This window comes from Orcinus orca, chromosome 13, assembly GCF_937001465.1.
Source record: "Orcinus orca chromosome 13, mOrcOrc1.1, whole genome shotgun sequence".
Taxonomy (NCBI): domain Eukaryota; kingdom Metazoa; phylum Chordata; class Mammalia; order Artiodactyla; family Delphinidae; genus Orcinus; species Orcinus orca.
In genome coordinates this window covers 7,052,633-7,078,740 of record NC_064571.1, presented here as the reverse complement: position 1 = coordinate 7,078,740, position 26,108 = coordinate 7,052,633, and the positions used below count along the sequence as shown (strand labels likewise).

The window sequence follows — 26,108 nt, the reverse complement described above, 5'->3', positions numbered from 1 at the left end:
ATGAGCGACGATGAGCATCTTTTCATTGGCTTCTTGGCCATCTGTATGTGTTCTTTGGAGAAATGTCTATGGAGATCTTCTGCCCATTTTTTGATGGGGTGGTTTGTTTTTAAAATATTTTCTATTAATCCACTTTAGCATTTTTGGCTACTGACATTAAGATATTGGAACAGAGGTTTAGGGAAGTTGGCTTGCTCATGGTCAGAGTCGGTAAGTAAGGGAACCAGGCCAGTGAAGTACCACAGAGCACCCCGGTCCTGCCTCTGCCGGGCTGTGGACTCTTCAGGGCAGAGATTGAAGGGAAGGGGACCAGATACATTTTGGATTCTGCCAGTCCCAGCCAAAGAGGACTGGTGGGATGATGAGCAGATGTAAACAGACACAGGGGGCAAGCTTCCTGTGGGGATGCTAACGCAGAAGCAGCAAGGAGGCGTCTCTTAGATGTTTGCAAAGAAGACAGGACGGCTTTAGGTTTTGGAGACTAATCTTGATTCTTCCAGCAGTTTATAGGCAGAAGCACACGGGTCATTTAGAGCTTGCCCGAAACTCCCGGGGAAGCATGCTTTTTACCTCCAGGGCTCACTATGACAGGACTACACATGTAAAGGAAGTGCCTGCCTGAGTCAGGGCTGGTGCTGTTGGATGAAGGTGAAAGATCCCAGCTCAGCTGCCGACTCTCAGATCCGTGAGAGCGGCAGAAGCTTTTGGATTCTGGGACAGAGCGCTGGCAAGGCAATAACACCTTCCACGTGGATAAGTCCGTGTGTGTGCGTGGGCCCGTGCGTGTGTGTGCGTGCACGTGCTTGTCAACGTCACATTGACAGCAAACAAGAAGGACCAACGAATGGCAGCTGAGCTGCCTGGAGACAGGCTACAGGTAGTGCATGGATTGCAATTCCTGTTTCTTGGGAATGGGAGGCTACATTGGGAGTGTGCAGGGTGATGCAATCCAGGCCCCGCAGGTTCTACGTGGCTGCCTGGCTTTCTGGCCTGCTCCTCAGGGCTTTGGTCAGCCGTACACTCCTGCAACTCTTCTCACAGTGCTATTTCAGCACAGGCCAGACTTTGAGCACGGCCAAGATGACGTGGCCCAGTAATAACTCTCATCTTTGGCAGAGCAGGTGGACGCTGGGATTGCTCACTCCCCACTTTGGTGGGTTTGCCCAATGCCTTTTGGAGCTTTTAATAGAATCCTTACTTTACCTTCATACAATGCTTTGGTGGAGTCCCATTTACTTTTTCTTTCTTTCTTTCTTTTTTTAAATTCCAGCAGTTTATTAGGTTAGCGGTTGGTTTAATTCAGCAGCTAAATAGATGTTATCCAGAGACCCGATTCGTTCTGTTTACATTGTCAACGTCACTGCCTCAGTAGGTGGTTGGTTCTTATGAATGCAACCAGAGCCCAGGTTGTGGAATACAAATGCTACTTTGTTTTTGCATAAAGACAAGATGCAAGTCACATAACTATTTTGATAGTTTTGTTCAAATAATGCAACCTGTGCATGAAGAACAAAAATCTACCAAAATCTAGGTCTGGCTTTCTGTTTTCGCAAAACATCTCTTTTAGTCAGACAAAGTAGCAATATTTGAAGGTAAAAATAGGTTTGTCATGGTTAGGTAAGAGTCTCATCATTGCACTTTGCAAACCAAGTATATAACGTAAGAGAAAAGCTGAAGCAATTCTGATTGCTTTATTATTGGTATTAGGATTTTCACCCTTCAAGTGACCACTGCTTGATGGTTTATACCTGAAAATGTTTCACACATAACATGTAATCACACCCTCTTCCTTCAACTGCCTTGGACTGCTAAGAATGAAGTCCAGGTAGAAAGGAGACGTACCCAGAAACACGTTGCTGAATTAGACCTCCACAGACAGAGATTCTGGCTAACCCACACTCTAGCACTTTGCTGTGTGAAGAGGACCACGTCTGGTGACATTTCAGAAACCATCTGGTCTACTTCTTTGTTTTTTGGTCTTCATGGCTGCACCGTGTGGCATGCAAGGTCTTAGTTCTGTGACCAGGGATCGAACCCATGCCCCTTGCAGTGGAAGTGCGGAGTCTTAACCACTGGACCACCAGGAAAGTCCCTGGTCTGCTTCTTGTTTCACTTGGCACAACTTGTTGGCTACAGATCTGGTCAGGATGGAACTGCAAGTGCCCAGGGGCACTGAATTCCTGCAAATGATTTTGCTCCAGTAGAAACAAAAGGTTAAGATAGTCTCCTGAGAAAATCTGTGCTTCTGAGATAACCGGCCCCACTTGGAGAAGATTTGGAAAAACACAAACACAAACACAATTTTCCGAGTGCATATCTGGACCAGGTACCTGAATGACTGCAGGTAAATCCTTTCCTATATGAAAGCCCCCAAGCCTGGATACGAGTGATAGCACAGACTCCAAGGAGCATCCAGTCTTGAATGGTTACAATTCTGCAAAAGCTACTGAAGAAAAAAACCCCATAAAAGTCACAGGACAAAGGGCTATTCCTCTGAGTTAAATAGCAGTGTCCTCCGGAGGGAGATTTCCACTTCCTCTGCCAACCAGCAGCCCGGCTGGCAGCTGTATTTGAGAAGAGCATGCCTATCCAATAATGGTACATGGCCCTTCTTCTGTTTTCTGAATGGAGTCTATTTTGGTGGTACTGATATGCACAGTTAAAAAAGCTTGGCTTAGTTTCCAGAATGTAGCTTCCTCTGAATTCTTCAACTTAACAAAGCCATGATTCTCCGTTTTTGTGTTAATTGCATGTTTGCCCCAATTCAGTGGATCATCTCCTAATTTTTATATAATATTCTCATTTTCCAGATATCCGCTGAGGGTCCTCAGATTGAAATTAGTCACATCCTATGATCCAAGCTGAGTGGACACAACTAAACCTCCGTCAATCTCAGGTCCCCAGAGGAGGTCTGAGAAAAAAAGTGAGGAGATGGGGTTGTGAGCCGTTGTATATCTGTGCTCTGTGACATTTAGGTTTGCTGACCATTTCAGTTTTGGAAATGACAGTTGATAAATATAAAAAAAGACAACTACTTTTTTGTGTATCTCCACCAATGCCTGCGCTTCTCACAAATGTTTATAAAGAGTGGCATGATGTAATAAAACTGGCCTTCTTAAAAGAGTTTTGCATTTGCCTCTGGTGACAGTAAAATTTTATTTATAAAATATTACTTAAGTAAGCTTTAGGGCTGTTAAACAAACAAATAAACAAAGATGCAAAAACCTCCTGTTGAACATTCGTGTTTCACTGACTGTGCCTGAAGGTTTGAATTATGATTACTTCACATACAGATGACAAAGATCTGATAGTTTTCAATGAGCGTTATTGTGCTGTTTCCATATTAGAAAGAAACCAACTTGTCAGTATAATTAAACTGGATAGGTAGCTTAGGTTCAACATTTATGCAGGACAAAAAATTAAAAAAAAAATAAACTACTCTTTTTTTTTTTCTATTTTTGCTGTTAGGTTTAATATATGTAATATATACTTTTTTGTATAGTCATTGAGAACAGGGCATTTCCCAGCATTTAAAAAGTCCTTTAGATTTTTGAGGTTAAATTATCCTAATGAATATTACGAATGTGTAATTCATCAAGACCAACAAAGCCAGCGTCTTGCACAATATTTTACATTTAGTAGGCATACAAGATTCTTCTCAGAATGACTCCTTTGGAAAAATGTTTCAGCTCTTGTTGGCTACAAATCCCATCTACGATATAGTTCATTTCTAATGTAGGAGAAACTTGATTTTGGAGCTCACCCCTCAAACCTGGTCCTGATTACTGCTTCAACTCCTGTTTATATAATTCTACACAATTTTGGCAGGATTCAAGAGCACATACCAGGGTGTTGGCTTTTATGAATCTCCTGGGATGTGAATGTCAAGCTGACTGGATGAACTCTGGCCACAAATCCCAGACAAGCACAATGACTCTATTTATTCAGACTTGGCCGCCTGAATGCAGATTGACTCTGTGGGTAATAAATTTTCACAGGCCAAGAACTTCAGCATCAACCAAGCTGATTCTGAGAAGAAAAATACACCCAGGGAAGTGGAGCTGGGCTGCAAAAACCTCCTATATTTTTATTTCACATCTGCATATCATTCAGCTAATACATCTGGTGACGGATGGACACGCACTGCTGATGGCTTCAGAGGTTCTTCTGAAAAGCTCTGCTTTCTGTTATGCAATTGTCATATTAAAAAGGAACAAGGAAAAAAATGACCAGCGGCCATTACAATTGGCAATCTGCTTTTAATATTACACCCAGAGCTGATGTTACTTATCCAGTGACCTCTACGGTAAACAGCAGAAAATTGAGATGGGAATGTTCCTTGTGCTTCTTCTTAAGAAACCAACGTTAACAAAAGGCAGTTAAGAACTGCAATTCAGTGCTCAGAGCAATCTCACCACCTATAATCCCGACACCTTGATACGTGAAGCTTTAGAGTCACTCTAAGAGGACCGAGATTCTTTTTGAGGGACATGATTAGTGCTCCATGCGTTAAGAATAAGAAAAGAAGTGGCTCTTTAACTTGCAGATTTATGCTAATTACCTGGATATCTATTAAATGAATTGTGTGTTCTCCAAATATTGACTGGGGATTAAAAGGTAACTTTTCTTCATTGTGAGAAGTAAATGATGCCAGTAGGAGAATTTCCCTCTACAGATTATATCCCAGGATCACTGCCTGTAAAATTAAAACTATCAGTTTAAGTGGATAAACCATGCTCATTTAAAGAGAAAAATGTAGTTATATAATTAAAATGAAAAGACTGCCTAATACGTACGGATAATGTAATTACTGGAAGCTGCAGGCACATACACAGCCATTTAGTTTGCATCCCCTCTCCTTACTTCCCTGCGCTTATGTATCTGTCATCTCTGAAACGCTGTGTGCAGTTGACACGATCTTAGCTGCTCCTTGTTGAGTGTCTTATTCACGTGGCCCTGTCCTCATGCCTTAGCGGTAATAATTTCATCTAGATATTTGCTGTGTCCAACCTCCCAAGCTTACCCTCCTCACCTGAGAGGCAGAACTCATTTTTTTTTAATAACCTTAAATCTGCCTTTTATTTATTTAATTTTTTTGGCTGCGCCCGGTGGCATGCGGGATCTTAGTACCCCGACCAGGGATCCAACCCGTGCCCCCTGCAGTGGAAGCATGGTGTCTTACCACCGGGCTGCCAGGGAAGTCCCAGAACTCATTTTCTTTTTTTTACTAAATGGGAAGATAGGCAATATAATTCATTTCTCCCTTCCAAATCCATTTAAAAAATGGCTTGAGTACTTAGTACCTTCAGGAATCATTTTGTCTTAAATCTTCTAACTCCTTTACTTTCTTCCAAAGAAACGCTGGCGTCTAGAATTGTTAAAACCAAGAGCCACAGGTTTTAACTGGAGATCAAACCAACTGCCACACATATCTTGTGTCCTTCCTTCATTTACTCAGACACAAAATCTGATTCTCAAATCATTTGTCCTGTTTCTAGTTTGAACCTCATCAAGTATGAAAATTATAGGAGCAAACATGAGATTACGACTCCATTTCCATTAAACCTCCACATTTTGTAAACCTGGTTACAATCCTAGCTCTAGAGGTTAGTCAAAATGCTACAGTTTTTGAAAGGGAAGGCTGTGAAGTAATGCACTCTCTTGGTTTTGGAGGCTTCTGTTTGAGATAACTTCTAGAAAGTTATAACCTCAATATGGCTTGGTATGAAGCACATTTAAGAAGTGACTATTGACATTTCTACAGAGATTGGATAAATGCTTTTCTCCTAAATAGGTAGGTGATTTGTGTATTTATCTACAGACAATTTTTGTCCTTGGGTCTATGTTTTTTTCTTCTTTGTCAATACTTTTGATCTTTGGATAGGACTAATTTGAAAAAAAATCAGTGTTTAATTAAAAAAAAAAAAAAAGGGAGACCCAAAGTCATCTTTGATACTGGACAACAGACAGCAGGAAATACTCTCAATTCAATAACATTATGCATCATTCATGCATCCATTCAGCAAGTATCCAGCACCTCTGCTGTGCCAGATACAGTTCCTGCCCTCAGGAAACTTCCAGTCTGGTTGGTTGAGATACTTAAAAAAGTAAACGTAATGCACAACTAAAATTATGATGAGACCTAAGAAGAAAGTTAGGTTATTGTGACACGGACTAACCAGGGGTCCAAGTTAGATAACTGGAGATTCCCTGATGAAGTGAAATTTATGCTGCACTTCCAAGATGAGTAGGTGTTAATGGGGCAAAAATCAGTGGGGAGAGGCCTATGGAGGGCCTGAGGCAGCCGAGTTTGGCTTGTTGGAGGAGCTGAAAGAAGACCCATGGGGTGGAAGTACCATGAACCATCTCAGTGTGAAGTGAAACGGAAGCCTTGAGTGAAGCCAGCTGTGTAGGGTACTGTCGGCCAGCTACGGGCTCTGGATTTTACCCCAAGTGAAATGCGAACCCATTTAAGATTTTAGACCAAGGAATGACTTGATCTGATTTTGATGCTTTGACTTGATCTTTTTCAAAAGATCCCTGTGAGGAAGTTGTATTATAGAGGGGGGAGAATGGACTGGTTTAGACTAGCCAGGATGGAAAGAGGTGGATGGACTAATATTTGTGAATTTATAGGGATCAGAGATAAAATTAACATTTGAGTGAGGAATAGGGAGTCGTCAAGGATGAGCTCGATGTTTCTAGACTTAAACAACTGGGTGCCTGGTAGTTCTAGGTTTAGAAATGGTAACAGTCACAAGAGGAACATATTTGTGTGTGGATAGGTAGAGGGGTGGCAAAGACCAGAACTCCAGTTTGGCACAACTTGGATTTGAAATGCTTGTGAGACATCCAAGTGGAAAAGTCAGATAGGTCTGTGGTTAACAAGAGAGTTCTGAGCTGAGGGTATAATTTTAGAAATTGTAAGTATATAAAAATTGGGGCTTCCCTGGTGGCGCAGTGGTTAAGAATCCACCTGCCAATGCAGGGGACACGGGTTTGAGCCCTGGTCCAGGAAGATCCCACATGCCGTGGAACAACTAAGCCCGTGTGCCACAACTACTGAGCCTGCGCTCTAGAGCCCACAAGCCACAACTACTGAGCCCACGTGCCACAACTACTGAAGCCTGCGTGCCTAAAGCCTGTGCTCCGCAACAAGAGAAGCCACAACAATGAGAAGCCCGTGCACAGCAACAAAGACCCAACACAGCCATAAAATAAGCAAATAAATTTATTAAAAAAAAAATTGAAGGTCATGGGAATTGATGAGATCATCCAGAGAGAGACAGAGAGGACGTGGAGAGGAAAAATCAGAAATGCTAAAAGATTCCAACATTCAAGATTGGCTGCAGGAGGAGCAGTCAGCAAAGGAGTCTGAGAAGACACAGCCAGTGGGGCAAGAAACAAACCAGGAGGGTATGGTATTAGACAACTCAATAAAAGTGGGGTAATTAACAGCTTTCAATGCTGTAACTCTTCTGGTGAGACAAAGGACTGAAAAGAGCCTGGTACATGTGCTCTGCAGACCCACTGCGGTCACTGGTGACCCAGTGAGTGGTTCTGGTGGAGAAGAGGGGCAGAAAAGAGTCAAAGGAATAAGTCCCCAAGTAACTGAGAGGAAATGGGACAAACTTTTGATAAGAGGAAGGCAGTGTCCTCTTATAGTAGGGGGAAGGGAGACAATGAGTGAAGACAAAGGTAGTTGTGTGCATCTGGTTACAGGAAGATGAGGCTTCCCTGTTAGATGCCAGTCAGCATGGTATGCAATAGGGAAGTAAAGATGAATAAGACACAGCATCAGATTCAGGTCACTCACTCAAGAAATCAGGAAGACAGATAACTAAATCTCATATTATCAATTCTGTGATGGAGGTAGTTATAGGATACTCAGGGAGAAAACTCATAAAATGCCATCACCAGTGAACTGCTGTGAGTTACGTATATATAATGTAATACCCAGAAATGCCACTGAAAAAAGCTATACAAAGAGATACACTCAAAAATACTATAGATAAACAGGAATGAAATTCTACAAAATGTTCCAGGGGGCTTCCCTGGTGGCGCGGTGGTTGGGAGTCCGCCTGCCGATGCAGGGGGCGCGGGTTCGTGCCCCGGTCCGGGAGGATCCCACGTGCCGCGGAGCGGCTGGGCCCGTGAGCCATGGCCGCTGGGCCTGCGCGTCCAGAGCCTGTGCTCCGCAACGGGAGAGGCCACAACAGTGAGAGGCCCACGTACCGCAAAAAAAAAAAAAAAAAAAAAAAAAAAAAAAAATGTTCCAGGAAGCTACAGGAATTCAGGAAAGAGAAAACAGAAAAATGAAAAAACAAAGAGAACAAACAGAAGACGAAAAATAAAGTGGTAGACTTAAGCCCTAACATAATTAATTACCATTAATGTAACATTACATTAATTAATATTAGTTAATCAGTTTAATTATCAACTAATAATTACATTAAATGTAAATGGTCCAAGTACATCAATTAAAAGACAGAAATTGGCAAAGTGGATATGCTGTCTGTAAGAAACTCACTTCAAATATAGGTAGGTTGAAAGTAAAAGAATGGAAAAAGTTATATTATGCAAACATTAATCAAAAGAAACTAACAGTGGCTACATTGATATAGGATAAAGTAGACTTCAGGGCAAAGAAGATTACCAGAGTGGAACATACGTAATTATAAAAGGTCAATCCACCAAGAAGATGTAGCAATCCCAAATGTGTGTGCACAAAATAACAGCTGTAAAATATGTGAAGCAAAAACTGATAGAATGGAAAGGACAAATAGACAAATCCACAATTACAGTTGGAGACTTCAACACTCCTCTCCCAACAATCGATAGAGCAACTAGACAGAAAGTCAGCAAGGATATAGAATATCTCAACAACGACATCAACCAACAGGTTCTAACTGACATTTATAGAACACTCCACCCACCATCAGCAGAATACACATAAAACATATACCAACATAGATCATATCTTGGGCCATAAAAAATACTCAATGCATTTATAAAAATTGAAATCATACGGGATATGTACTTAGACCACAATGGAACCAAACTAGAAATCAATACAAGTAAGATCACAGGGAACCTGGAAACACTTGGAAATAAAACAACACGCTTCTAAAAGCATCAAAGAGGATGATGTCTCACTGAACTGACTGACAATGAAAATACAACATACAAAAATTTGTGAGATGTGGCTACAGCAGTGATGAGAGTGAAATGTACAGCACTAAATGTTTATATTATAAAAGAGGACTGGGCACATACCCTGAGAAAACCATAATTCAAAAAGAGTCATGTACCACAATGTTCACTGAAGCTCTATTTACAATAGCCAGGACATGGAAACAACCTAAGTGTCCATCGACAGATGAATGGATAAAGAAGATGTGGCACATATATACAATGGAATATTACTCAGCCATAAAAGGAAACGAAATTGAGTTATTTGTAGTGAGGTGGATGGACCTAGAGTCTGTCATACACAGTGAAGTAAGTCAGAAAGAGAAAAATAAATACTGTATGCTAACACATATATAGGGAATCTAAAAAAAAAAAAAAAGGTCATGAAGAACCTAGGGGCAGGACAGGAATAAAGACGCAGACGTAGAGAATGGACTTGAGGACACGGGGAGGGGGAAGGGTAAGCTGGGACAAAGTGAGAGAGTGGCATGGACATATATACACTACCAAATGTAAAATAGATAGCTAGCGGGAAGCAGCCGCATAGCACAGGGAGATCAGCTCGGTGCTTTGTGACCACCTAAAGGGGTGGGATAGGGAAGGGAGGGAGGGAGACACAAGAGGGAAGAGATATGGGGATATATGTATATGTATAGCTGATTCACTTTGTTATAAAGCAGAAACTAACACACCATTGCAAAGCAATTATACTCCAATAGCGATGTTAAAAAAAAAGAAATCAACATAAATCAATTTTCAGAAGTAAAAAAAAAAAAAAAAATAAAAGAGGACACATCTCAAATCAATAAGCTAAGCTCCCTCAAGAAACTAGAAAAAAAAAAAGAACAAAATGAACCCAAAGCAAGCAGGAGGAGGGGAACAATAAAGATAAGATAGCAATGAAATTGAAAAAAGAAAAACTGACAGAGACTACCAATGAAACAAAAAGCTAGTTCTTTGAAAAGAGCAATAAAATTGATAGAGCTCTAGTAAGACTGACAAAGAAAAAAAGAAGATCTGTATCAAGAATGAAAGAGGGGCTATCACTATAGATCCAGGCATCAAAAGGACAACGAAGGAACACAACTCTACACACATAAATATGACAACGTAAATGACATGATGGATTAATTACTTGAAGAGCAGAGGCACCACCATAACCTACCCAATGTGAAATAATCCGAATGGTCCTTTAACAATTAAGGAAACAGAATTTGTAAGTTTCTAAAAGTCTCCAGGCCCACCTGGTTTCCCTGGAAAATTCTGACAAACATTTAAAGAAGAATTAACATTAATGTTATACAATCTCTTCAAGAGAGAGAAGCGCAAGGAACACTTCGCAATTCACATGATAAGCCAGCACTGCCCTAATGTCAAAACCAGACAAAGGCAACACAAAAAAAGAAACCTTCGGAACAATATTCCTCATGAATATAAAAAGACGAGCATGTGAGGAAAATGTAGAGCAATGGGAATTCTCTTATACTGCTGGTGGGAGTGTCAGAAGGTACAACCATTCTGGGAAAATGGTTTGGGATAGTCTACTCAAATTGAACATCCTATAGCACTTCTACTCTTGGGGACAGACCAATAGGAATGTTCCCATACACCCCCCAAAGACCTGTACAAGAATGTTAGTAACAGCACTATTCCAATAGCCCTAAACGCCCTCGTGTACGTCAGCAGTAGGACAGGTAAGCAAATGACAGTATATGCACATAATGGAATGGGATCCAGCAATGGAAATGAAAAAACTTCACTTCATGCAATATCATGCATGAGTCTCACAAACAAAATGCTGAGCGACAGAAGCCAGACACAGCAGCGTGCACTCACGATCCTATTGATGTAATTGTGCTTCAGAGACAAGCGCAATTACCCTACGGTGTTAGAAGTCAGGAGAGTGGTTATTCTTTTGGAGGCTGCTGCCCCGAAGGGGATGTGGGAGACCCAAGAGGCTGGTCATGTCTGTGTCTTGATCTGGGTGCTGGCTACACGGGGGAGTGTGGTTTATGAATATTCTTCAAGTTGTATTCTTAGGTAACGTGTAACTTTCCTCTATGCCTGGTGTATTCCATTGTAAGTTGACTAAAAAAGAAGAAAAAAGCCTACTGGATCTGGTGACATGACGACTGTGGGTGAGCACAAGTTGTGAGGAAGTGGCAGGCTGCAGGGATCTAAGGTTGATTCCAATTTTACAAATGGCGGCACCAGAGCACCGAGCAGTTCAGTGACTGGGTCTAAGGCTGCAGAGCCACTGGGTAGCAGAGCAGGGACTTGAACCCAGGGAGCTGCTGAGCTGGTGCTCACTCACTAAACTAGCCTGTCTCTTATTTTGAGAGCACAGAGGCAATGATAAAGGAACATCAAGACGGGAATATGCAAATGCATGAGTGTATGAGGCTCCTTTGGAAGAGCAAACAGCTGTAGCAACTCGATGCTCTTGTGGATGTTCCTTTATCACAGTGGCTACACAGGCTGGTGACCGACAGTCACAAAGACAACCAGGTGTCATGTTAGAAAGGGACAAGGATTTTAGTACACTATATTTATCGAGGCAGGGAAACATACAGTACATTTTTGAAAGATTTTGGGTTAAGAGACGGACTCTGATTATATCTGAAAAAATAATTTACGTTAGATGCTTAATTATCTCTCAATGCCAGAGAAATGCAGAGCGTGTATGTGTGCTGTGTATAGGCACAGGCTCCGCTCTTTTGGGGTGCAATCATATTTCGGTCTTGAAGAGAAAAAAAATTCTATGTCATCAGTGTTTTTCAAAAGCATGGGATTTACGATTTTGTGATTAGGTCAGGGTATATATAGGATATATAAAGGATAACTTAATATAATCAGTGTTAGAGCAATCACTAAACTGCCACATACGAAACCACTGTCCGGAGTCTTAATTACAAGGGAGGATTAGGGTATGAAAGTCATTCATTCTGTCAGCTGCTTTCATTGTAAAAGACAGGAAGGTGTACATACGTACGGACCGAAAGCAAGAAGGATGTGACTGGTATATTCACAGTACAATATTTTCCACAGCTACAGACTGAAGCAAAATGAGTAAACTAAAGGTTCTCACTGCCTTAGAGAATGTTTCTAGTTCATCCTTGATAACTAATTTTTTAAAATTGTGTTTTCAGTGGAAACATTTCCTGGAGATAATTCAGGAAATTCTTTCCAAATTAAGATAGTCTCGCTGAATGAAACAGTCTGTAAATCCCTTTTCCAGTATCAAGTATACACACTCTACATGTTTGCTCTGACTTAATCCACAGCAAACATAGGTCCAATCCTATCTGGACCTCCACTGGGAAAAAAAACACAAGAGATGAAATCATTTGCTTGTAGACACAAAGACGAGGAACCAACATGAGGGGTGAAATCGTTCCCCAGATCTGCCAAGATTGCTGGGTTGTGGCTGTCTGATGGGCCTGCTGCTTGCACCTAGAAACAGATCAATAAATCTCCAGAAAAGCCTGAGTGGCCCTCCTTGCTCAAACTTTCTTCACTTGGGCTTTTCTCAGCTGGCCAATCTAGTTTCAAACTGCATTGGGTTCTATCTCATACCCAGTCCCTTCTTTGATGCCTCACCTTCTCTTACAAGGCGAGCAAGCTTTTCTGTGATCTCACAGTCATATCTGGCTCAGATGCTCTTCCCGGAAATTTCCTTTGATCTCACCTCTGCACACTCTCTCAGTACATTACGTGCATTTGCATGTCTAGACAGCTGCAACACCTGCACAGCATTCCATGACACCTCTGTATAAAATTCACCATTCCAAGATGACCTGAACAGTACACGAGTCTTGTATCACGTGTAAAAATGACAGAAAACCTCTCTGAATTGTCTTCATACCTATCACGTTTATCCCACCTTGACACGATACAAAACAGGTGATGAGAAAAAGGAAACAGAAGTGGAGGAAAATCTGTCTTTTCATGCTTTCAAACTTGCTTTAAAATACAAACATTTCCTGAAATGCAGAAGTGAGAGTGATGAATGTTAATTGGGTATTTTATCACCTTAACTGACTGATCAGAAGAGTATTTATAAACCCCTGACTGATGTCTCGAGCTGATAAATCAACATCAGGGGAGAACATTTCAAGCACATTTATCACTTAAGACAAACAGGCTATTCTGAGCGCGATTATTTTTTATTCATCGTTTTAGCTCACCTCTACCTTTGCTTCCGCTCAATGTTAATGATATCTGTATAAGACTTCTCAATATTTAATGCTAAAGCATGCCTGTTGCATGCTGATGAGGTGAAGCTCACACATTTGATCTCCAGAAAGCCAGTAACCTTTCCGAAAAAGAAGCTCTATCTCACATTGAAGCCTGATCCCAGGCGGCTCCCTTATAAACAGCTGCTGTTGGCTTCGATGCCATGAAGATCACAGAATTACAGTTTTATGGGAAATTAAAGCCAAGATATTTGAACAGACTGGCCCAATGGCACAGAATCTCATAATCAGCAGAGGATACCCAGCGTCCTAGAGCAACACAATTGAGCATTTGTATGACTCAGTTAATACCCAGGACAGTCTACCAGATTGGCATCATCATATCACATTCAGAGAACGGCAACATCAAGGAAAATCTTACCTGTTCATTCTCCTCTTCATCGCTACTTAGCTTAAGGTCATCTTCTAGCATTCTGAAAGAGGGAACAAAGAGGTACAGATACTTAGAAAATTCAAGAGAATTTAGCACCAAAATACCTGTATTAGAGCAATGTTTCAGTAATGAGTGTATTAGATTTACTAATTAAAAAAAAAAAGTTTCCTATTGAGCCCTTTTCCTCTGATGCACTTAGGAAATTACAAACTGCCACATCATGAAAATAAACCCTCACAACAGCCAAAGGACGTGCTGACCTGCTTCAGGAATATGAGGTTTTTGGGCTTCCCTGGTGGCGCAGTGGTTGAGAGTCCGCCTGCCGATGCAGGGGACACGGGTTCGTGTCCTGGTCCGGGAAGATCCCACATGCCGCGGAGTGGCTGGGCCCGTGAGCCATGGCCACTGAGCCTGCGCGTCCGGAGCCTGTGCTCCGCAACGGGCGAGGCCACAACAGTGAGAGGCCCGCGTACCGCAAAAAAAAAAAAAAAAAAGAATATGAGGTTTTAAACGAACAGAGTCAAATAGGTGCTTTTCCTTGTGAAGTTGTAATGCCACAATTATTTGTCCAGTGTTTTCCATGTGGCGGGTGCTGAGCTACATCTCCATCACCATTCGTGGGAAGCAGAAGGAGAGAGCGGGCAGAACCCTGCCGAGAGCTAGAAAACCACAAACTCAAGTTCTCAGAGCAGCTGCTGGGTCTTCCCCCATCAAAGATCTGGAAAAGACAGCTGCCTGAACATCCTACCGGATGAGGAAAACCAAATAGGAGGAAACTTTCTGGAAAGACTCTGGGGAGGAACTCCCCAGAGCCCCCTGGGTCCCTCAGCTGCGTCATGACAACCGCAGTGGGGAAGCTTACTTTTGGGTCCGTAAGAGTTAAAAGTTTAAAAAAAAAAAAAAAGAATTTGAGAAAGAATATATGGGTATGTATAACTGAATCACTTTGCTGTACACCTGAAACTAACACAACACTGTAAATCAACTATACTCCAATATGAAATTAAAAGAAGAGGATATATTAAAAAAATTAAATTAAAAAAAGAAAAAATTTCAAACATTATTTCTGACGATGATGAAACTGTATTCTTATCAGCATTGCTGATTTATTTCTTTGTAGAATAATCGTTTTCAGATGAACTCATTTCATAAGAAGTCTCACTCAGAAGTGTGTTCTACACACAGATGAATGCAGAGCTCTTCTGTCCGGAGTGAGGGGAAGAGTCCGTCTTTGGATGGACCCTGGGGCTCCAGGGATCAGTCTGGAGGCCACTGAGTCCCTGTGCTCAAAGGCCTCGCTCTCCTCTCTGAAATCACCTTCAAAGTCCAAAGACTGACCCCTAAAATGTGGTGTTTCCTATAAAAGCCAATTATAGGCCTATTGTAGATACATTCCTCTGAATATTTTTATAAGTAATTTCAGTGACTTTTGGGGTGAGCTTGGGGTAAAGACCTGCCAGGGCAGGGCGTGGGCCCACTTCTGCCTCTCACGGCTGTGTGTTTGGGGCAAATCAATCAATGGCCCCGCCCCCAGCCCCATTTCCCTCTTTGTAAAATGAAGGGTTGTGCTGGACATCTCCAAGGTCCAGTCCTCCTTTAGCGTCCGAGAGTCTGCAAAATAAATGTGCGCCCTATTTCCTAAAGTAAAACAACTCCTGTATTTGCTCTGAAGAGCACAGTTATGAAATTTTAAAGCAATTCTTGGTATTAAGAATTTAAGCCATAACCATTAGGACACCAAATCCCCCCTGGCTACAGCTATTCTACTAGTAGCAAGTGGTACCCTTCTTTTATTATTCAAACCAGAAGCCAACAAGCCAAACACTGGCAAGGACTGCACAGCTGCACCTCAACCGCCCTTTACGTCTGTGTGGCACGTCACTCATTTCCCTTGACCTCACAAACTTCAACCTGGGCTTCGAAGAGAAGAGATGCTGGTGATTTATTATATTAGAGTGCTTTTGGGGGCGAATCTAGGAGAGGACGGTGTTTCCTTTGTCCTGGGACACTACTGACCAGCACGGTGATGGCACAGAGTACAGTACCAGTTGGTTGGCTGGGCTGGGCAGCTACCCCAAGATGATTTATTTTGTGTTTTGTTTTGGCTGCGTTGGGTCTTCGTTGCTGTGCATGGGCTTTCTCTAGTTGTGGCGAGCAGGGGCTACTCTTCGTTGCTGTGCGCGGGCTTCTCATTGCGGTGGCTTCTCTTGTTGCGGAGCACGGGCTCTAAGTGCATGGGCTTCAGTAGTCGTGGCACGTGGGCTCAGTATTTGTGGCTCGTGGGCTTAGCTGCTCCGCGGCATGTGGGATCTCCCCGGACCAGGGTTCGAACCCGTGTCCTCTGCATTGGCAGGCGGATTCTTAACCACTGTGCCACCAGGGAAGTCCCCCCAAGATGACTTTCCTACCCAAAGGCACAAATACGTTTCTGATGAAAAGGACCAGAGAAGTCAGGACAGTTTCTTACCCTCCACTCCTCACTCCCTCTTTTGGGGTCAGCTGCCAACTGCGATTCGGTTTACTCTCAAGGACTGCCCTGTAAACACTGGGTGTTCAAAGTGTGGGTGGTTCCGTCGGGGGATGGGAAGGGGGCGGGAAGGACACACAATCGTTGTTAATGACCCCCCCGTTAGATGGAAGTCACGTCAAGGGTGACGGAGGAGTTTCATCTGCGTATGGGCGACAGTGTGGACAGATTTGAAGGCCACGGCCAACCACAGCAAGATGCCCCTAAATGCCCCAAAGCAAGGGATCGTAGCTTGGCCGCACACCCGTCCTGTGACTCGGTTACCACGTGAAGCTGGCAGCGTAAAAGCCGTGTGTGGGGTTCCTCTTAAGGTAGGGAGTAGAACTTGTTTTGTTTATTCTAGGTGCACGCTCAATGTGTCAACACATGAACATGTGTCTGGTTGAATCTCAGGCTGCCTTTCACACCCCTGATCCTGGGAGAGTCACACCTCTGGGCCATGGTTTTGTCATTTCTAGAGTGAGACTCAGCTCCCTTGTCATCCTTTCCAGAAGAAAAGCAGTCAGAGATCCACCTCACTTTGGGAATAGAAATTATCACTGAATTTACCTCTCTTATGTTAAAAAAAAAAAAAGATTAATTGTGTTTCTGGTCTGAGATCCAAAAACAAAGGATCAAATGTAAAAACATTCTGTATTCAACAGAGGCCTGGAGAGAAGTTAGACTCCAATAAACTTCAGAATGTCTTGGAAAAATGGGAACACCGAGTCTGACAGCTCATTCACATTGCACGGTAATCCTGTGAGCCTGCTGCTACCAGCACGAGGGACCGCATTCCTGGAACAGACGGTCACCACTGCCTGGCGCCCCAGACCCCAACAGGTGTGCGCTGAGATGACTCAGTCTCAAGGCCACCCAAGAACACGCCCGGCCTTTCTGCATCATTCTGGTCACAGTGGAGTCCCTGGGACTCAACTTCCAAAGCACAGTGCTGGTCCCTTTTAATGCTGGGAAAACCAGAGTGGCTTCTTAGAGAGCCTGAGGAGGAGCTGAGGAAGATGTGAAGTTAGAGAAGAATACGGAAGAGCTGGGGCCACTTAGGAGCCTGAGAGCTGTCCTCGTTTGGTGAAGGCTGTGTCTGCCTCCTTCGAAACACACAAATGGCACCATCAGAGCAGTCTGGCCCCAAATCTGATCCCACCTGCTTGACAACATGTTTATCATCTGTCTGTTTTCAAAAGGAATTACACTGGCGTAAGTAAATTAAACAAGAATAATAATAACAAAAGTTTTAAACCAAGAGTGAAAGAAAATGCAAAGTAAGTGTTGGTTAGGACACAGGGCAGAGACGGAGGATACCTGACCCTGTTTTTGATGCTCTGAAGCGTTGAGGATGGAGACTGGGAAGGGTCATCAGCACATAAGTGCAGGGCCCGTGCTCCAGCATCACGCTGACTCGCAGGGCACCCTGACGCACCTCTGCATCCCTACACCCCCCTCATCTGAGCACCACCAGGCCTTCCTCCCGATGGTGACGCCCACCCACCCACAGCCACGCTCCTTCCATGTCCCTTGGCGCCCACCCCCCCTTCGTGTCCCCGCAGCACCCTCCTAGGTGTCCCAGCTCCTGTCCAACCTGACCTCATTCAACCCTACCTCGAGGTGGGTGCTGCCGGGGCAGCAGACCTCGGGGGTCTGAGCACAGACTCTGGAGTCAGACTGCCTAGGAGGAATCCTGGCTCTGCCACTCAGCTTGCTATTAGCACAGAACCTTGTGCGGAACCAACATTCAACACATGTTCATTTTTCATTAGTATTCCTCTTTTACCTCTGAGGGCCATGCCTTGGAGCGTTTAAGAAACTTGCATGTGTAAACAGTTTGGGACAGAAGACGTTTCTGTAACAATGCCTTAAAACTAAGCCATTTGCTCTGTTTTCAGGCCATCTTGAGAAGAAAAGATGACATTTTCTAGAGGTTGCGGAGGGGATCTATTTTAGGATATAACTGCTGCCATGGTTGATTGATCTCATGTGAGTTCATGCCTGCAGAGGACAGAAAACATGGCCACCAGCCTGAGTGCACAGGGGACATATCCTGGGAGCCTGTGGTCGGCCACACAGCCTGGAGTACTCACAGCCTGATGACAACAGCTGAAATAAAATAGATAATAAAATCAAACTCTGCGAATGAAGGCCAGAGAGCAGAGGTGCAGCCAGAGGTACAGAGAAACCTGGACTTCGTGCCCTGAGCACCTGAGCAGCTGTCACACTGTGTCCAGAGCACTTCTGGTCAGTGCCTGGTGGTAACTTCACAGTGGAGTCTGACCAGACAGCTGACTTCACAGTGGGGCCCTGACAGGACCGAGGCAGGATTTTTTTTTCTAAACATGCAATTAGGTGATTCAGATTCTATCCATTTTTCACTGGTGAACTGTGTAGACAACAGTTTCTTAAAATTATTGCCCCAGGAAAATTACAACATGCCCCCTGAACACCTGGTACAAAGGGTCAAAAGGTTTGAGCCACGGGCTGAAGGCTCTTATGCTTTCACGCAGGGACAGAGGGTCCCATGGGAACTGTGTAGAGGAAAGGGTGTGTGGAGGCTAGCCTCTGAGCTCAGATCGGGGAACCCAGTACAAACATTTCCATCTGTGGTTTGCCAAGGACCACCTCAGGTGAACCTCTCTGCTTCTGGAAGTGAAGGATGAAGAAAACACTGCCTCACCACCAACAGTAGAATTGGCATTCAAACACCCAATCACCTACACATTCAATTTTCTACTGCGTTCTTTCAGTGGTGGGCACCTATCTTTGGAAAGCATACTGTCTCCCAGGGCTGGTTCTTCTCACACATTACATTCAAATCAGCATTGCCATTTTAGCCATTATTAAGTGCCTTAAAATTCTGAAGGTCTGGCATAACGAACTCTCACAGAACCCAGTCGCCTCATCTGAAGGTAAGGCCCTCAGAAAAGGGAGGGATTGAATACATCCCTTGCAACTTTACTATCTGATGATGGTAGCTTCCCTGCGTGTACTATTTTTTAATTGAGCAGTAGACAACTTTACGTTGTAGCTGGTGCTTTTATATACATATATATTTTTAAAATAAATTTATTAATTAATTTTGGCTGTCTTGCATCTTCGTTGCTGCACACAGGCTTTCTCTAGTTGTGCCGAGCAGGGGCTACTCTTCACCGCGGTGCGTGGGCTTCTCACTGCAGTGGTTTCTCTTGTTGAGGAGCACGGGCTCTCGGCACGCGGGCTTCAGTAGTTGTGGCACGCGGGCTCAGTAGCTGTGGCATGTGGGCTCTAGAGCGCAGGCTCAGTAGTTGTGGCACACGGGCTTAGTTACACTGCAGCATATGGGATTTTCCTGGACCAGGGCTCGAAGCCATGCCCCCTGCACTGGCAGGCAGATTCGTAACCACTGTACCACCAGGGAAGTCCCTGGTGCTTATATTTTTGAGGTCCACAATTTCTCAGGAAGCGGAAATAGTAGCCTACCCATAACAGATGGCCAACTGCTTCTAGGGTTCATCTGTATCTTACACAGGTATTGCAAACGGGCACATTAACTACCTTCAAATGTAATGGCAGTCATTTCACAGAGCAGCAGTTTTTAATTAATAGGGTTTCCCTGGAATTACTTGTCATTTGGGGCCCTTATCAGATCTGAATCCTTTAGTCCTTTAAAGTTCATTTCATTTTGCTATGTCTTAATGGCTTCTTGAAAATCTGACTTTTATATGGGCTGTTTGGTTTGCAGATTTGTTTCTATAGCCGGTGCTTCTATGATCTCCACCTATTTGAGATTTAAAGTCAAAGGCAAATGTTTATGAATCCCCATTAAACATATTCATATATGCAAAATGGATAAAGAAGATGTGGCACATACATACAATGGAATATTACTCAGCCATAAAAAGAAATGAAATTGAGTTATTTGTATGGAAATGGATGGACCTAGAGTCTGTCATACAGAGTGAAGTAAGTCAGGAAGAGAAAAACAAATACCGTATGCTAACATATATGGAATCTAAAAAAAAAAAAAAAAAAAGGTTCTGAAGAACCTAGGCACAGGACAGGAATAAAGATGCAGACATAGAGAACGGACTTAAGGACACGGGGAGGGGGAAGGGTAAGCTGGGACAAAGTGAGAGTGGTATCGACGTGTATACACTACCAAATGTAAAACAGATAGCTCGTGGGAAGCAGCTGCATAGCACAGGGAAATCAGCTCGGTGCTTTGTGACCACCTAGAGGGGTGGGATAGGGAGGGTGGGAGGGAGACTCAAGAGGGAGGGGATATGGGAATATAAGTATACGTATAGCTGATTCACTTTGTTATACAGCAGAAACTAACACAACAATGTAAAGCAATTATACTCCAATAAAGATGTTAAAAAAAAAGACATTTTCTATAGTGCATCTCATTGAAACCTCACAACAACCCAATGATTAAATGATAGTACTACTAAAAAAAACCCCATATTCATATACGCAAATGTCTATTCTAACAATTAGCCGTGCATGATAAACCTATCTGTTATGCAAGTCCACCTCTCTGAAGGAATCCAAGCCATCCTCTCCACTGCTTGGAACACAGGAGGAGAAGTTACAAAACTCATTTCATTGTTTTTGAAGTCCACTGCTCTGTCAGGGTCAGCACTACCATCTGCCTGGGCTTATTTTCAAAAACACTTGACCACCTTCCTCTCCACATTCGTTCAGAAGAATTTAGCTTGCGCCATTCCCCAGTTAACTGGGAACCAGGGTGGCCTGGACAGGCTCAGCCTGGGGCTGGTGATGTAGTGCATCCAAGGCACAAAGGAAGGAACTTAGTCTGGAAGCCAACGTAGAAATCAGGAACGAGACAAAGGGTGGTCTAGATGACCTGAGAGTTTCCAGCTCTGATGCTTTCCTACCTGGGTTTCCTACCTACATCTTTTGAGGCAATGTGGAGCATAGGGAGATGGTTTCTGTTCACACACATCTTCTTCCTGGACCCCCTCTTCCTAGGATTGGTTCTAGCTGTCAATGAAATCACAAATGATCTTCTGATTCTGCCATGTTCACCCTGGGGCGAAGGTGTCCTGTACCTCTTCTGTTTAAGAACAATAGGTTCCAATGGTCCTTTTCTTCCGCTTATACGATGAGTCCACCTGCGACCTTGACACAGGCCTGTTTTCCCTGGGGGACAGCATCTCATTTCTTGCTACTTCAGACCCTCGCAAAAGCCAACCTCATTCAGGAGACCTGTCAAACCCTGGTGACATACAGGATGAACGTGTGTCTTCAAAATCTCAGTCAAGCAACCGCCTTTCCAAATAGTCCCATATCTAGTATATTAATATAGAATAAATGGAAATCAAAGGAAAGTAAAAGTCAACACTAATAAAAGGACACAGTCTGTGGTACTAGAGTGTGGAGTGGTGGAATGAGGCTGGCCAGCATTGAGTCTGAGTTCTGTCCGTAACCAGCTCTGTAAACTTGGGCAAAGTGTGCACTCACTCTGGATATTATTTCCACATCTCTAAAACGAAGCTGGGATAAAATGACCTCTACAGCCCCTTGTGGCTCTGAATTCTGACTCTCTGCCTTTACCAATGCGTGGAAAGTCCAGTTAGATTGTTGGAGGTTTAGAGGGTTCCCTGGATCTGAGCTGATACGACTCATAAAAGTAAAACTGACAGGTTGGAATCTGAGTCAGGATCCACACTGGAGTCAGGAGCCTGGGGTGAAGTCCGGTTACTTCTTTGAGCACTTACTTCCTCGTATGTCAGGTAAGACGTTTCCCATCGTTGTTCTAAAAATTCAATAGGAAATGGACATGGCAGTGCTTTTAGATGGTAGAGTGCTACATAGAATGTTTGACTACTTCTGGAAACATTTCGCATGTGATATGGTGTGTAGGACAGAGCCTCGCCCTCAGGCAACAGCCTGTGACTCTATGATACCAGAGCAGCTTCTCGTGGACCAGGAACAAAGGCAATAATCAGACTGGAGCCCGGAGCTCCTGCACCAGGTGGCCACAAGGACTGGACTGGGAGATCGTGCCAGTTCCCCAACTGGGCTTGAGACCAGGGAAGTGTTCTTTCCTCTGTTACAAACTAATCAATTGTCTCTAGGTATTTTCTGGACACTTCCTTATTATAGTGAAATGTCTCCCCAAACACACATCCAACAGCTTTTGGGTAGTTAAAAAAAACTAGATTCATCTTTTTCTTTTCTCCTAACAGCATCTGCAAATAAAATCAGATGACACGTATGCTAAATGATGAGCAGAGCAACAGAGCAATTTGCTGAGCCCCCAAGGAGCCTTCGTCAAGTCCTCTAGGCTCTGGTCCACACGGCACCAGAACTATACATCCTCTCAAACGCTCTGTGTCTGCAGGATCCTTCATTCTTTCTAAGGAACAATGTGTCCCCGAGCTCCACCACGAAGGCACATTTAGAAAAGCAGGAAGTCACAAAATATTCTTCCAAGTAACTGAAAACGGGACGCTAGCGGCCAAGTGTACCGAGAAGTTCCTCATCAGATCAGTCCTCTGGGGCAGGTGGACTGCCGTAGGACGCGGAGGTGCTGTGAGAGAATGTTTACAGAGAAAAGCGGCCTTAGCAGGCCACCTGCTCTGACCTCCATCCCTAGGGAAGCAGGAAGCTCCCTCCACAGCTACCCTGGGAGTCAAAGCTGGGCCAGTGGTTCTCAGACTAGAGCAGAAGCAGCATCACCTGAGGGCTTGTTAAGACACTGGTGTCTGGGCCCACCTCCAGGGGTGGGAAGGGGCCCCCAAATTTGCATTTATAGTAAGTCCCCAGGTGATGCAGAGGCTGCCGGGCAGAGGCCTCAGTTTTAGAAGCGCTGGGCTAGGCCATCACCTCCTGCCCGCAGAGGTTTATCACATCCCTAGTCAGCTACTGAAAGTCGAGAGCCTGTGATATGGCCCCTTGAGCCACCTCTGAGGGCATATTGGGGCCTGTGGTCTGGGTGGATGGGTGGGGGGCCTGGGGCCCTGAGGATGTGTACTCCGCCCCAGATCTCTCCCAGTTTGCCCTGGCCCACAGGGTAGGATCCCAGAGAGGACCAGGGACCCCCTCCTCTCACCCCCAAATCTGCTAAGGAAAAGAGCTCGCTCATTCAACCAACTGAGCCTGACTCACTGAATACAAGTTCCAAAGGCTCTGTGCCTGCCCTCAGAGCATCGGGTTATCAGGGGACAGAGACAAGTAATCCAGTGATTGTTATATGGTGGGATGGGCCCTGGAGCAGAGCACTGGAGGAGGAAGGACCTGTGCTGGCTTCAGACTCCTAAAGAAGTCAGATGGAGTCGGGGAAGGTGACCCCCGAGCATGGCATGCCTGGGGATGGAGGTAGGTTATATCCTGCACTCCCACGATGTTCTTTTCTTTTGGAAAAGTGATACACACACAGGGTTCCAATGCCATCCCCCCGCCAAAGAAAAAATCCAGGGAAATGTCTACCTCCCCTCCTGTCTCTACCTGCTCGCTTCCCACTCTTTCCCCCAAAGTCACCACTGTCTGTAGTTTCTTATAGATGATTTCCGAGTTTCTTTAATGCATTAACCAGCAAATGGGAACACAGCACTTTGGACCCCTTACAGTCAGTACATGGCACTGGTGGACGGGTGTAAGGTTAACGGGACCCTCGTTATCTAGCTGCAGCAGGCAGCTCTAAGACACTCCCAACGACCCCAGCCTCCTGGTACTGTGTCCTCCCCACCCTGAGTGTGGCTGGACCTAGTGACTTCCTTCTAGGGAACAGAATAGGGCAAAGTGATGGGGTGTCACTCGTGAGATTGGGTGATGTCCGCCTGCTGGCATGCATACTCTTTGGCTCTCTGGCTGGTTTGCTCGGATGATGAAAGCTGCCACGTTGGGAGCTGCCGTATGGAGAAATCCCCACGGCCGGGAGCTTAGGGGACCTCTGGCCAACGGCCAAGGAGGGAATGAGGCTCTCAGCCCAACCACTGGAAGGAACTGAGTCTGGCCAACAATCACGCGATGTGAGCTTGGAAATGGATCTTTCCCTAGTCAGGCTTTGAAGTGACTGCAGCCCCGGCTACAGCCTCTCCAGAGACCCTTAGCCGGGGGACCCAGCTAAGCCATGCTCAGATTCCCGACCTACGGAAACCATGAGATAACAAATGCCACTAAGTTTGCGGGTAATTTGTTGGCATCAACAAGTAACTGGTATGCCACTGGATGGTAGTAAATATTTAGTGTGTCCCTTTTCAAGGTCACTCCCAATTGCTTGCGCTAAAGCATGAACAGCCATCATTCAAACTGTCTCACAGAGGTATAACGCAAGCCTAACAGGTCATTAAAATGTTCTAATAGTCACATTAAAAAAAAGTAAAAACAGGTAAAATTACAATATAGTCAATATATTTAAGCCAACATAGCATTTCAAGGTGACAACATACACATTTCAAGGGCTCAGTAGCCATGTGTGGCCAGTGGCTGCTGGACTGGACAACACGGGCTCAGAGCTTCTGCAGAAGGTAAGGGGTGTTGACAACTCCAGAAGGTGTCATGTCCTCACCTCCCTGCAGCTCTCCTTTGCCTCTTGCAGGGGTCAGTCTTCTCTACAATTCCTGCCTCACAGGGTGCACTGGACAATCCTGTGAAGTTACGTAAAGGCCCTGGTAACTTAGAGTGTGGAGGAGCTGAGCGGGAAAAAGGGAAGGCTCTGGTCAGAACGGATTGCAACCGCACAGCCCCAATGACGACCGCTGGTGGACACAGGGATTCCAGAGGCCTGTTTCTGAGCCAGTTGAACGTGTTAACGACCCATCTTGCTCCCAATTCTGATGATGCTATCTGCTCATGGCATGGCGCGCCGTGATGTCTTACAAAACAGCTGTAAGGCAGAAACCAGCGCACAGCTGCAGGTGGCCCACAGAGGGCTACGCTCAGGGCCATGCGTTGAGGAGCCATGGCCTCGGAAAACAGAACAGGGGCAGCCTTGCAAACACACCTTGTAAAACGCTGACCACTTGGCAAGGGAAGTCTGTCCACTGTTTGCTCTCATTTATCACGTCCCCATTTCTGTTGGATGTAGTAAAGACACATCTCACTAAAGTTATTTGAAATATCCCAGGTTTTCTTTTTAGTTTTGTTTTTTGCTTTTTTTTTTTTTAGTTGTGTATTTTAAAAAGTGTGCTCGTTGTTCTTTTTACTTGGAATTACAGTTGCAAGGGGACTAGATAGGGGATCTGAGCAGCCTGGAGGGAACTCTTTGTCTGGGAGAAATGGAATGCTGGGCCCAGTTTCCCTGAACATCTCAGGACTCTTTCCACCCAGAAAGCTGTAAGCACCGCACACAGCTGGTGTGACTGTGAAAATATGAAGATGCTCCATCTTTTCCACTCAGGGCACTGCAGGCCACGGTTGTAAAGTAGCTTCCTCCGAACTGACTTGAAAATTGCTTCCTCCTAAAAGAATTATAGGGAAAGAGGGCTGGACGGACTCGATCATTTCTATCAAAAAACAAGCTGGACTCTAGAAAGGGTACTTTAATAGGGAAGGCTCGCTCCTCAAAGATGGTTTTAACATTCCTCTCTTTGTTCGGTACAAGGACTTTTAGAAAATTAGCTTCTGAACTAATGTTCTCGGTATTAGAGAATTCCGTTTCTAAGGCGTAATGAATTCAAGTACAGAGTGTGAAAGAACATGGTCCTTTTTCGGCAGAACTGGAAGAGAGGTTGGGGGACCTCGACTGGGAAGCTTTGCACAGACTTGACCATGGGCATTTCTTTTTTTGTTTGTTTGCGGTACGCGGGCCTCCCACTGTTGT

The 26,108-nt window shown here is 44.4% G+C and overlaps 1 protein-coding gene across 15 annotated transcripts in view; it reads right to left on the bottom strand.

The window, feature by feature from the left end:
* The window catches only part of AFF3 (ALF transcription elongation factor 3), a 561,951-nt gene that overhangs the window by 109,416 nt on the left and 426,427 nt on the right, over positions 1-26,108 (bottom strand). For all 15 annotated transcript variants that reach the window (XM_049696189.1, XM_049696192.1, XM_049696190.1 and 12 more), the window contains one exon: positions 13,810-13,861. In XM_049696189.1, the coding sequence (XP_049552146.1) occupies positions 13,810-13,861 (52 nt within the window). The remainder of the gene's footprint in view (positions 1-13,809; positions 13,862-26,108) is intronic.